The sequence below is a fragment of the Mobula birostris genome, chromosome 14, assembly GCF_030028105.1.
Source record: "Mobula birostris isolate sMobBir1 chromosome 14, sMobBir1.hap1, whole genome shotgun sequence".
Classification (NCBI taxonomy): Eukaryota; Metazoa; Chordata; class Chondrichthyes; order Myliobatiformes; family Myliobatidae; genus Mobula; species Mobula birostris.
This window is the reverse complement of record NC_092383.1, coordinates 53,534,069-53,547,950: the sequence shown is the minus strand read 5'-3', so window position 1 is coordinate 53,547,950 and position 13,882 is coordinate 53,534,069. Positions and strand designations below refer to the sequence as shown.

Genomic DNA, 13,882 nt, shown 5'->3' with positions numbered 1-13,882 from the left:
ATTTGCTCATTCTCATTCATGAAAGAAAATTAATGTGGAGATCTCAAGCACAAAGATGAGCTTAGCACCATTCATTGTCTGGAAGCTACAGATGTTGCTTGGGCCCAAAAGGACATCCAATGCACTGACACTCTTCAAGATTCAATACTGTCTATGTAATTTCCAGTTCACACGTGTAAAGGAGAACAAAATAATTGTTATTCTGAATCCGATGCAGCACAAAAAAACACCATAAGATAAAGAAGAACATAAGAACATAAGAAATAGGAGCAGGAGTAGGCCATGACTGATCTGACCATGGACTCATCTCCACCTACCTGCCTTTCCCCCACTATCCTGAATTCCCCTACTATGTAAAAATCTATCCAATCTTGTCTTAAATATATTTACCGAGGTAGCCTCCACTGCTTCAGAATAATAAAAAATATAAAAGCAACACTTTCAGTACGCTAGATGAACTCAGCAGGTCGGGCAGCATCAGTCAGAAATGATGAGTCAACGTTTCAGGCTGGAACCTTTCGTCAGGACTGAAGAATGAAAGGTGGGGAAGGATTTGAAGAATGCTTGTAGCGTCAGTTGAAAGACCAGTAATTTGAAAGACAAAGGGGTGGGGGAGGGGAAGCATTGACATCATAGCCCTGAAAACAATGGGTGGTAGAAGAAGGAGGCGGGACCATGAGGGAGCTGGGGGAGGGGGTAGAGTGAAATAGGGATAGAGGAAGGGAGGGGGAGGGAATTACCGGAAGTTGGAGAATTCTATGTTCTTACCAAGGGGCTGGAGATTACCTAGATGGTATATGAGGTGTTGCTCCTCCAAACTGAGTTTAGTCTCATCATGGCAGTAGAGGAGGCCAAGTATGGACATATCTGAATGGGAATGGGAAGCAGAGTTGAAGTGGGTGACTACCGGGAGATCCTGTCTGTTGTGGCGGATGGAGCGGAGGTGCTCAACGAAGTGGTCCCCCACTCTGCGTCGGGTTTCACTGATGTAGAGGAGGCTGCACCGGGAGCACCGGATGCAATAGATGACCCCAACAGACTCACAAGTGAAGTGTTGCCTCACTTGGAAGGACTGTTTGGGGCCCTGAATGGTGGCAAGAGAGGAGGTGTAGGGATAGGTGTAGCACTTACGCTTACAGGGATAAGTGGGGAGGGACTTGTGGACCAGGGAGTCGTGGAGAGAACGATCCCTGCGGAAAGCAGAGAGGGGTGGAGAGGGAAAGATGTGATTGCCCGCACTTCGATCCTCACCTCATCCTCCCTTCACCACAACAGGGACAGAGTTCCCCTTGTCCTTACCTACCACCCCACCAGCCTCTGGATCCAGCACATCATCCTCTGCAACTTCTGCCACCTTCAACAGGACCCTACCACGAAGCACATCTTTCCCTCTCCACCCCTCTCCGCTAGACGGAGGAGTGTGGTGGTAGAGGGGTGTTGAAGATGTCAGTGAGATGCTAGTTATATACATGGATTGACTGTATGTCCTTAAAATGATGTTAGGCACAGGAGTGTCAGTACATAGGTGCCTCAGACAGGAAATGATAAAGCTGTGGTGGTTGGGGGTGTGGAGGGGTGGGTTAGTGAATGGAGGTGTTGATCAGCCTGACTACTTGGGGAAAGTAACTGTTTTTGAGTCTGGTGATCCTTGTGTGGATGCTATGTAGCCTCCTAGTGTCCTGTGGGGGACATGGCTCGTTCTGATTGCCGGAAGTTGTTTCTGTCGTGATTGGTAGGTATAGAAACTGCAGTTGTTTTTCCCCAGTGGTTAGCTGTCTGGTGTCCAGTTCCAAATATCCTGGTTATATAGAGAGCGGGTGTGGGAGGTTCTTTCTGTCTTCCTTTGTTTAAGGCAAGCGGTGCACATGACCACTGGGAAGGTATGTTCTGTGTGCACTTTTAGCTAAGCATGTTTGTTGAATGGTTTTAAAGTCTGTCACGAGCCTTTGTGGCCCATCAGGGCAGTGCTTATGCCGGTTTCTGTGGCGTGAAGCGACTGAGAGTAGGAAATTCTTCCCCCCCCCACCCCCGGATAGGATGTCAATCTATCGCAAGGTTAACCCCCAGCATTTTTGCTGGTACCCATTTTCAGCTGTGTAGACTGGAGCAGTGTGTGGTTAAGTGCCTTGCTCAAGGACACACATGCTGCCCTGGCCGAGGCTCAAATCCATAACCTTCAGATCGCTAGTCCAAAGCCCTAACCACTTGGCCACACACCACACGTTTGTTGAATATTCAGTTTGTAAATAAAAGATTAATGTACATATTCACAATCAGTGCTTTCTATCTCACTCACCAGACCCGTGAATCTGATTCAACATTATAGTGGGACAGACAGTCCATGAGCAGGGTGGGTGGGATCTTTCAGGGTGTTACTGGCACCTTTCTGTATATATCCCCTGGATGGTGGGTTGGCTGGTGCTGGTGATGCGTTGGGCAGTTTTGTCGGGCCTTCCTGTCCGTCTCAGTGCAGTTTCTGTACCAGGCAGTGATGCAGCTTGTTAGAATGCTCTCTAATGCACACCTGTAGAATGATATGAGCATTGATTTGCATAACTCAGCTCTCTTCAGCCTCCTCAGAAAGAGCCTTCCAGATTGCGTAGAATGTGTTCTGCAACCTTGAGAGGTTGTGCGAAATGTGCACTCCCAGGAGTACCAAACTGTTCACAATTTCCACTGCTGTCCCGCCGATGTAAAAAGGGGCGTGAGTGGTGCGAGTCCTCCTGAAGACAATAACCATCCCCTTTGTCTCGTTGACATTGAAGAAGAGGTAATTTGCCTGGCGCCAGGCCTCAAGCTGTTCCACCTGCTCTCCGCAGGCCCAACGTAGAATTCGGACAGAAAAGTTTGATACGAAGCATTGTGGCATGGTACAAATATTACTATAGTGGCCATCTCATTGTTGTTGTCGATGAGCCCCACCACTGTTGTGCCATTGGTGAATTAGACATTGTGATTACTCGGGTGTTTGGCCATGCAGTCATGTGTGAGCAGAGTGTACCGCAATGGGCTCAGCACACGGCCCTGGGGGGCACCCGTGTGGAGGATGAGGGGGAGGGAGGAATAGTAATGCATCCTGACTGTCTGAGGTCTGTTGGTTAGGAAGTCCAACAACCAGGTTCACAGTGGTGTACTTAGACAAGTAGGGGTTTGTTCACCAAGCTCTGTGAGACAACAATGTTGAATGCTGAACTGAAATCCAGAAACAGCATTAGTACTCTCATGGAATTTTTCTGCCATAAACTGCATGGAAACTGTTGGTGAAGGGATGAGCTTTGTGCTCATGGAGGCTGGAAGAAAGCTGAGTTGGGAACATGAGCCAATCAAAATGCAATCTTTCTTCATGACAAAGCTGCCTTTTCTCAGTTGCTCAGCTTCTAAACCTCACTTGCTCGCCAGCAGGGAAAACTCTGCTCCAGCCCCATCAATGGTTCATTAAACACGCAAAAGCTTCTAGTTACATGTCCAGAGTCTGAAGATTGTGTGAAGATATTTTTGAGATTGTTCTGCTACCACTATAGTAATGTTTGTATCATGCCACAATGCTTCGTATCAAATTTTTCTGTCCGAATTCTATGTTGGGCCACACAAAATAAAACAACTTTAATGTAAGCAGCCCAGCTTAGTCAACTTCATACAGACCACATCAAAGTATCCATGGGTAAATCAAAATGGTCTGAATCTGAGCTGATCAGTAGGTTTTAAGCAAGAGAGTCTGGCACAAATGGCTATTTAATTAGTACACTGAGATGTTCTTCCCTGCCAATGTTTCTGATGAAGGCTGTTTGTTGAGGCTTGAATTGTTTATGTAGTCCCACCAAATTTACCAGCTTGAATGCACAATGAACCCACAATATTTTATCATAGTGTAATCCTCAAGAGATCTTACTTCTATTGCAACAGAAAGAGATTACATTAAGGTTAAACTTAGGTGAGAATGATGAACCACTGACAAACCCAACTCCGAACAAGGCATTACAGTCCCTCGTTGTCTTGTCTGCGGTTCACATTCCTCTGCAATGCTGTTTACTGGCTGGGCTGCCACAGCTTTCATTTACCTAAGGGCAGCACTCCCTTGTTTTGAAAGGGGTGGCGTCTTGAACAAAATGCATGTTGCCAAGTTTATCTAACTGACACAATATCATGGCACTGCGTCAGAACGCATTATCTATACCTCCTTCTCCTACTCCTTCAGCTTTGTTACCACTGACAAATGTCATGTAATTTGTTGTCTTGCAGCACCAGTACAGAGCAATACATAAAAGAAAGTTACTATAAGTTACAATCAGAAATATTTTTTAAGGTGCAAAAAGAGTGCAGAATAGTGTGGTAGTGTTCATGGATTACTGCTAAACCCAAATGTTCCCAAACTATACAATGAAAAGTCTAGCTAGCGGGTGGTATAAAATTTAATCTAATTTCCTGACTGTGGGCGGTGGGGGAAGGGAATTCTCAACTTCACAGAATAAACAGAAGAAAATAGGAGCAGAAACAGGCCACTTGCTCCCCAAGCCTGCTCCTACCATTCACTAAGATCATAACTGATTTACCCCAGGCCTCAACTCCTCCTTTGCTACAGCCTTCAATTTTATAGTTTCAAAAATTTACCAACCTCCACTTTCAATATTTCTAAATGATCACAGTCCACAGCTGTCTGGGACAGAGAGTTTCTGACACTGAATGAAGAAATGAAAAGCACAGTTGAAATTAATCTGTACTTCTTCCAGGGAAGTGCATTATTATTTCAAGAACTGGTGGGACTGAGGTAAGAAGTGTATGTGATATAATCAAACAGCCACAATGCAAACAAAGGAATGCAGACCCCATGCTTGTCTGATGCTGCTAGGGAAGAGGTTGGAAAGGAGAAAAGATGAGACTGAGTCTTATTTCAATCTTTTGTACCCAGGCAGGTAAAGTCATAATCAGCTCCTGTTACTCTACTTAAGTCCAAATGAAATGTTTCCACTGCCGCACCTTTTGGAACCCAGTTTTATTCCTGATCCAGTAATGGCTGCATCTTGCATGATAGTTTGCTACACCTCCAAGTTCTGTTCTGTATATTGGGTCTGAAGAAAATGCAATCATTACAAATTATGGGAAATTGTGTGTTTTGGAATAGCACCGATTAAAAAGCTAATTTGAGATATGATTTGCTTTTGGAACTATTGGCATTATCACTGTGGGATTTAAACCCAGATAAAAAGGACCAACAGCCGATTTGCAGCCAGAGTAATCACACCCAGAATGAAGCTCAGGCCTCCTTGTTTGTGCCTTTATTGGAGCCAATTCTTCAACATGAGCAACTTTTTCCTCAAAATCTTTCCTTTATATTTTCATTGTTTTATATTTTCCTTTCAAATATCTTGTGAAATTCTGTTTTAATGCCATAGTTTAATTGCTTAAACAGCCATGTTTAACAGAGTATTCCCATTGCAATAACGAGAAATGATTTTATTTTGACTTAATTCTTTGTTCTTCTAATAGCAGTATTGTGAGTCTGTCTAGCTCACACTAATTCACCAACTGTGAATTACTGAGCACCCTCTGGAAATCACAGAAGTTTGAAAACCTTTATTATGTCTCCTTTGGCCTACCCCGTGGCACAACTTTTCCTTAATTATAGCTTCTCATTTCCAGTATAATTGTAGTGAATCTGTTCGAGGCACAGTTTTGTGCTGTCCTAATATGCTACTGGTTTAAAGAAAGGGTGGTCAGAACTAACCCCAGTACCGCAAGAGCAATGTTTCATCATTGCCCTTTGAATGATGCAACAACTGTTGAGTCACACAAAGAAGCAGTGTTGGAAGTTCGCTCTGTGGTACCACCTTAAAGACAGCATGCTGGTCTGGTGTATCAGCCTGAGACCCGGAGCGTGCAAGCACAGGCTTCCCACTTGCATTGCACTTCTGCCTCAATGCTGATTCCTATTCTGGTTCCACATTTCAGCTAGTTAGTGCAAAATAAATGAAAGACACAAAACTGTGCTGACTGGGAAACAGTGTGCTGCTCAGGAAACAAACGAAAGCCCAAGTTATACTTCTGCATCAAATGTATGCCGTAGGTACGGCATAGCCGCGTACCCTACGCTGCACTCTACGCTGACCCCTACGCCGTAGCCTAACACGCACCTCTCCCAAAATGTAACTATACGTTGTGGTGACGCAGACCGCAACAACTGTGATTGGTCCGCTTGGTAGCATCACATTTCCTCCTACGCATTTCCGGTTGCTTCTTCTTCTCCGCCATTTCAGAATTGAGAGAGAAGAAGCTCTTGTTCAACATTTATTAGCTTCAACTCCAACATGATGTGCTCAGTTTCAATCGCCATTGTTTGAAGTACAGAAAGAAACTCAACACAGTGGCATAGAAACCCCACTGCCAACTAGCATTTTGGCGGTGAATCGCAGAGTGATGCAGACACAGCAACGCACAAGTATAAATGCTCACAACGGCGTAGGCGGCTTGTGTAGGCTACAGCGTAGCCCGTACGCACAAGTATAAATCAGCCTTTACAGTGATCGAAGACATTGAATTGCAAAAGCTATTGGAACACAGAGTAGGTGTGAGCTTGAGAGATAATGTTTGAATCGTCTGGGCAGTGTGTTTTGTATAAGGAGCCCACTATAGCCACATGCACAAGTGTTGCAGGGAGTGACTGCTTAACGTATTTGATAGGGTTCCAACCAAATGTATTTTTGTTCCTGGATGATGTTAAGCTTCTTGAGGTTGTTGAAGCTATGCACATCCTGCAAAATAGAAAGGATTTCTTAACAACACGCACAAAATGCTGGAAGAACTCAGCAGGTCGGGCAGCATCCATGGAAGGAAATAAACAGTTAATGTTTTGAGCCGAGACACTTGGCCAGGACTGGAAAGGAAGGAAAAAGAAAGCAGAATAAGTTACTATGGGGCGGGGAGGTGGGGGAGAGTATAAGCTAGCAGGTGAAAGATGAGACCAGGTGAAGGGCAGTTGGATGGGTAGGAGAGGAGGGATGAAATAAGCAGCTTGGTCAACCTACTCACGTGGTTTCTGGTAGGTGTTGACCTCAGGATGTTGATGGTGGGGATTCTGTGAAATCGATGTCATTGAAAATCAAGCGTAGGTGATTAGACTCGCTCTTGTCTCTTTTTTGGCATTAATGCATTTCTCCACATATGACCCCATGTCTGAATATGTTCCTTACATTTCACTGCATGTAAGCATGGACTGAATCATTTACAGATAAAATCATAGGACCATGAGACATCTGGCCCGTCAATCATGGCTGATCCTTTTTATCCATCTTCTCCTCAACCCCAGTTCCCGGCCTTCCCCCCGTAACCTTTGATGCCGTGTCCAATCCAGAACCTATCAATCTCTGCCTTAAATACACCCAACGACCTGGCCTCTGCAGCTGTCTGAGCCAACAAATTCCACAAATTCACCACCCTTTGGCTAAAGAAATTTCTCCGCATCTCTGTTTTGAAAGGGTATCCCTCTATCCTGAGGCTGTGCCCTTTTGTTTTGTCCTGGACTCTCCCACCATGGGGAAACTTCCTTTCCATATCTACTCTGTTTAGGTCTTTCAACATTGGAAAGGTTTCAGTGAGATCCCCCCCATCCTTCTGAATTCCAGCGAGTACAGACACACAGCCATCAAACATTCCTCGTATGATAACCCTTTCATTCCCAGAATCATCCTTGTGAACCTCCTCTGGACCCTCTCCAATACCAGCACATCTTTTCTAAGATGAGGGGCCCAAAAATGTTCACAATACTGAAGGTGAGGGCTCACCAGATGATTGAACTGAATAGAGTCAAAGGAGATAGAACCAGAAGAGTAGAGGAAGAGAATTGTAGGGGTATCAAGGGGATAGTAGGGGTATCAGAATGTACAGAAACATATAATCAGAAATGCTAGAAAGTAGATTCAATGGGGCAGAGGGAGCAAATCAGAAGGGGAACAGTCAGAGATACAGTGAAAGGATCAGAAGGATAAAGACACTTACAAGATTTAGAAAGGACAGAATAAAACTAGACTGAGGCAGGTTCGTTTCACAGTTGATTTCCACACACAAGAAAATCTGCAGATGCTGGAAATCCAAGGCAATGCACACAAAATGCTGGAGGAACTCAGCAGGTCTGGCAGCATCAATGGAAAAGAGTAAACAGTCAACATTTCAGGCCGAGACTTTTCATCAGGATTTCACAGTCGATTTCTTTATTACTATTCCGCAGGGCAGAATGTAAAACCTTTAATGAGCCTGCATCAAACCTGGCCTGTACTCACCTCTAACACTTATCTGACATGCTCCTGATTTCTTGTTTCTATGACTAATGAAAACACTGTTCTAAATCATTTAACACATCAAGAGCGTGACTAGCTGATAACATCTGGCCACCCCTCACTGACGCTGGCTTCACCCCAAAAGGCTTCTGTGTATACGTGACTGCAAGCCTGTACAGATTTCAGCAGTGGCGTGTTTGATGAGCACACTCTGAAGGGTATGATATGATAAGATTAATTGTTACTATATAAATACCCTTTGCAGGCCAGTACCCCTCTCTTGGAACAAAACCAATTTCGCTCCTGAGACAAAGGGCGTCACAAGTTCAGTCAACAGTACAATTTCAGTTATAGGCTGCAATTGTTGGTCCCTCCACTCACCAAAAAGCATTTCATTATTCCCTCTCCATAAACTTGCTTCAGTACCCCATATCCCCAAGTCATTTCTCTCCTAAATTCTTTTGCCCCTCAGTGTCTCTGGAAACTAAAATTCCATCATTCCCTACAACTCCATTGTCCAATTCTTGATTCATCTTTCACCTAAATCCTCTATTCCCCTTTCCTTCACCATCTTCAATCTGGAGGAGATTAAGAATCGATCCTGTAGTAATGTCCTCACATTTCCCCTAACAACTGGCGAAGGCCTGGGCTTACAGTCCCACTGCCTTTATTGATGAGAGTCATAGTAACAAGGAGCAGAAGCAATCCCTTTGACCTACCATGTCCATGACAGCTATCAAGTACCCATCTATACTATTCTAATTTGCCAGCATTTGGGCCTTATCATTGGCATGTCAAATGCTCATCTAGATACATTTCAAACACACCTTCCCAGGCAGTACATTCCAGATTGCTACCCCCTCTGGGTGAGAAAATCCTTCCTCAGATCATCTCAAACCCTATGCCCTCTGGTCTTAGGCATCCCTGTAATGTCACTATCCTCCCTATCTACGCCTCTCATAAGTCTGTATCCTTTTAACAGGTAACCCCCCCCCCACCCTTAGTATCCATGGCTCCAAGGAAAATAATTAAGTTTTCTCAGAACTAGAACGTTTATCCCAGGCAACATTCTGGTAAATCTTTTTCTGCAGCCTCCCCAATGCTGACATGTTATCAGTGTGGCCACCACGTAAAGCAACGAAGTTTAGTCTTAAAAGCTGAAAGGAATAGTTAATTACTGGGATCCAGCAATAAGTCAATCTAATTGAAATAAAATATCGACTTAGCGATGCAGTAATGATCCTGAATCTGAGCAATGCTTTCTCTGCAATACTAGATCAGGAGTCAACATAGCTACAGTCAGGATTTCAAGTTCTACAAACTGTGAATGGAAATGGCAGGAAACCTTGACACTTCCTTGTATAGTGTCAGGAACATCAGGATTCTGGCAAATAAGTATATGAAAACGTAAGTCCGGGAGTTGTGATCAGCAGCTGTTTAGCCAACTGCATTCTGGTGCAGGATTCCTTGTGCAAATTGTGCAGGTTCCCCAACACTCATGCCATAGTAATTTATTTAAACAACTTGCACCTCATACTGGGAATGCTTTCCCGTTCACTTCAATAGACACAAACTGCTGTGACGGATTAGCCCACCGAGGTTTCTTAAATTGTTTGGATTTTTTGTATTTATTAATTTGAAAACCATTTGGAAGCTTTTATAGGAGACCCGACAAAATTACCTGATGAGGGTCTCAGCCTAAGACGGCGATTGTTTATTCCCCTGCATAGGTGCCGCTTGACCTGCTGAGCCTGTGTGCTGCTCAGTCTGGGAGCAGCCACATCACTGGGAGAATCTACGTTGCCTACCCTTAAACAAAAACGAGCTTGGTTAGATGCCCCTCCACTCATTTCAAAGCTGACGTATAGTTATGGGGGAGTAAGACAGGTTTTGTAAAAATTAGTTAAACTGCTTGAGTGCTTTGAGAACTTTCCTTAAAACAGTTTTAGAAGTTTTTAATAGCTTTTGAATATCTGACTCATCCTCTCTTTGATGGTTCTGATTTGACTGGGTTAGAAGGTATAGTTTCGGCAGCTGTCAGCCATTTCTTTGTCTTTTTTCCCTCCCCACTCATCCACCCCCCCACCCCACCAACACCTCCACTCCTTATAATCAGATTCAGATTTATTTATCACATGTACTTTGAAACATACAGAGAAATGTGTCGTTTGCATTAACGACCAGCACACCCAAGGATGTCCTGGGAGCAGTCTGCAAGTGTTGTCACATCTTCTGGAGCCAACATAATGTGCCCACTGTGCTTGGCAGAACAACACAGAACACAGCAGAACAGAATATACCGAGCAACAAAGTAAAACCAGCAAGATAAGCTCCATTTCTCCCTCCCATCCTACAGGGGTAAAAAGCAGGGTCACATAATGAGGATCGGACTGGCAAATCATAGTGGTCTAGACAGGTTGCCTAAGGCAAGTGCGCAGTTATTTCAAGTCAGTTGGGAGTGTAGGCATTTCACAGCCGAACGTGAATGATTGTCCTAACATTACTCCTGCAATACCCAGGTTCCGCCATCAGAGGACCCCAGTGACCAGTGGAAATAGTTGTTCTCCCTGTAATCCAGTGCCACTTTTCCAGGGTTGACATTGCCCACAGATCGAAGTGACTACATTCTCACAGGACCAAATCCCCAGAATTTGGGTGGATGGAATTTTCATCTCTTGTGAAATGTTACTGTATATTTGAGGGTGCACAAACATCCAGTAGATTTTAAATTGTTAACTAGCCTGAAGCAGAGATCTGACTCTTTATAAACATTTGAAATGAGCATTGCAGTCATCAAGAAAAAACATTCCAATCTTAATCGAATGACACAGTTTGTGAAGTATAGTACCTGCCCTCTCTCACAAACAAACTCTACACTCCCAAAGAGATTCGAGATATTTACAGACGATTCATTTGCGGTGGCTCATGTTCCAACCAAAAACACTTTTATCCTTCAACTTCATCTAAAGTCTAATCTGCTTGGTTTTAAAGGACATCAGATAACACTGTGCAGAAATCAGAAGGTACAATCACCATAACAGAAGCAACAAATACACCTTTCTTGATTATTCCGCTGATGTTGCTGAAAAAGGAGCAGATATTTGTATGTAGTGCAGGAAAAACTACAATTTCAGAACTCCCACCTGTTACTGTGCAATTTACAAGCAGAAAAATCCCATCTCAAATATTAGATTAAAGGTGAGATTATAGTGGAAACACATCATATAGGTTAAAACAAATAGCACAGAAATCTGACTCACCTTGACAAGTCCTTTCATTCGTCAGCAGTTTGTAGCCCTTTTTGCAACTGCAGTCAAAGCTTCCGATAGTGTTCCTGCAGACGTGGTCACAGCCACCATTGTGCAGGCGACACTCATCAATATCTGCAGACAGAGAGAGGCATGGTGTGAGGGAAGTGCGGAGAAAGAGAGGAAGAAAAGGTACAGAGTGAAAAGCATGTAACGTACGCACACACACACATACATACATACATATACAGTGCCTATAAAATGTATTCACCACCCCCTTGGAAATTTTCACGTTTTTTTGTTTTTCAACATTGAATCATAGTGGAGTTAATTTGGCTTTTTTGACATTGATCGACAGAAAAAGACTCATGTCAAAGTGAAAGCAGATCTCTAGAAAGTAATCTAAATTAATTACAAATATAAAACACAAAATAATTAATTGCACAAGTGTTCACACCCTTTAATATGACACACCAAATTACTACTGGTGCAACCAATTGGTTTTAGAAGTCACATAACTAGTTAAAAGGAGATCACCTGTGTTCATCAGTCGACGGTAGTGAAAATACATCTCTACATGGAAGGTCCAACTGCTGGGGAGTCAGTATCCTGGCAAAAACTACATCATCAAGTCAAAAGAACACTCCAAGAAACTCTGCAAAAAGGTTATTGAAAAGCATAAACCAGGAAATGGATACGAGAAAATTTCCTAGTCACTGATTGTCCCTTGGAGTTAAGTCAATCATCTAGAAATGGAAAGAATATGGCACAGCTGTAAATCTGCCTAGAGCAGGTCGTCCTCAGAAACTGAGTGACTGTGCAAGGAGGGAACTAGTGAGGGAGGCCACAAGAGACCCATGACATCTCTGGAGGAGATAGAAGCTTCAGAGGTTAGGATGGGAAAGACTGCACATACAACAACTGTTGCCCAGTTGCTTCACCAGTTACAGCTTTATAGGAGAGTGGCAAAGAGAAAGCCACTGTTGAAAGAAACAAATGAAATCTCGGCTAGAGTTTGCCAGAAGGCATGTGGAAGACTCTGAAGTCATCTGGAAGAAGATTCTATGGTCTGATGAAATGAAAATTGAGCTTTTTAGCCATCAGACTAAACGCTATGTTTGGTGTAAGCGAAACACTGCAGATCATCAAAAACACAACATCCCTACCGGGAAGCATGGTGGTGGCTGCATCATGCTGTGGGGATGCTTCACTGCAGCAGGCCCTGGAAGGCTTGTGAAGGTAAAGGGTAAAATGAATGCAGCAAAATACAGGGAAATCCTGGAGGAAACCGGATGCAGTCTGCAAGAGAACTGTGACTTGGGAGAAGATTTGTTTTCCAGCAAGACGATGACCCCAGGCATAAAGCCAAAGCTACACAGGAATGGCTTAAAAACAACAAAGTTAATGTCCTGGAGTGGCCAAGTCAGAATCCAGACCTCAATTCAACTGAGAATTCGTGGCTGGACTTGGAAATGGCTGACCACTCATGATCCCCATGCAATCTGACAAAACTTGAACAGTTTTGTAAAGCAGAAAGGGGGAAAAATGACAGTGTCCAGATGTACAAAGCTGATAGAGACCTATCCACACAGACTCAAGGCTGTAATTGCTGCCAAAGGTGCATCTACTAAATACTGGCTTGATGGGAGTGAATACTTGTGCAATCAATTATGTCATGTTTTATATTTGTAATTAACTTAAATCACTTTGTAGAAATCTGTTTTCACTTAGACACTTCTTCTATTTATCAGTGTCCAAAAAAAGACAATTTAAATCCATTGTGATTCAATTCTGTAAAGAATAAAACATGAAAACTTCCAAAGGGTGAATAATTCTCTCTCTCTCTCTCTCTCTCTCTCTCTCTCTCTCTCTCTCTCTCACTCACTCACTGCAATTTCAAGCATTCAGGATTGCAGATGCTAGAAATGCTGGGAGTGAAAATGAAATGATTTCACTACTTCTACAAGTTAGGAACTATGAAGGATTTGAAGTTATCCACAATCATCTTGAGTGTTACATGAAACTGAAGAATGCAATTGTCAAAAGCATTTTATGAGGTGTCTGTACTGATTTTGACAATTTACAGTCAATCAAAAGAACATGTATATGGAATGAATTCCTCCATCGATAATTAATAGGAACTAATACACCTTTTCATAGTACTGTAATAATATTGGTAATGTTCATATTTGTTCTGCATTTCGTTTAAATACTTCATTTGTTACTTAGTTAAACAGTAGTTTGCCCTTTTTATACCTTTTTAACTATCTATATACTATTAAAACTCTCATGCTTTGTCTGTTTTTCTGTCTGTGACCTCCAATTAGTGCAAACGGTGCATTACAGCGGCACTTTTTTGGCTAAATT

The 13,882-nt window shown here is 43.2% G+C and overlaps 1 protein-coding gene across 1 annotated transcript in view; it reads right to left on the bottom strand.

Annotated features, from left to right (window-relative positions):
* The window catches only part of LOC140209904 (signal peptide, CUB and EGF-like domain-containing protein 3), a 373,983-nt gene that overhangs the window by 77,834 nt on the left and 282,267 nt on the right, over window positions 1-13,882 (bottom strand). Inside the window, exon 8 of the mRNA XM_072278560.1 lies at window positions 11,528-11,650. Within this exon, the coding sequence (XP_072134661.1) occupies window positions 11,528-11,650 (123 nt within the window). The remainder of the gene's footprint in view (window positions 1-11,527; window positions 11,651-13,882) is intronic.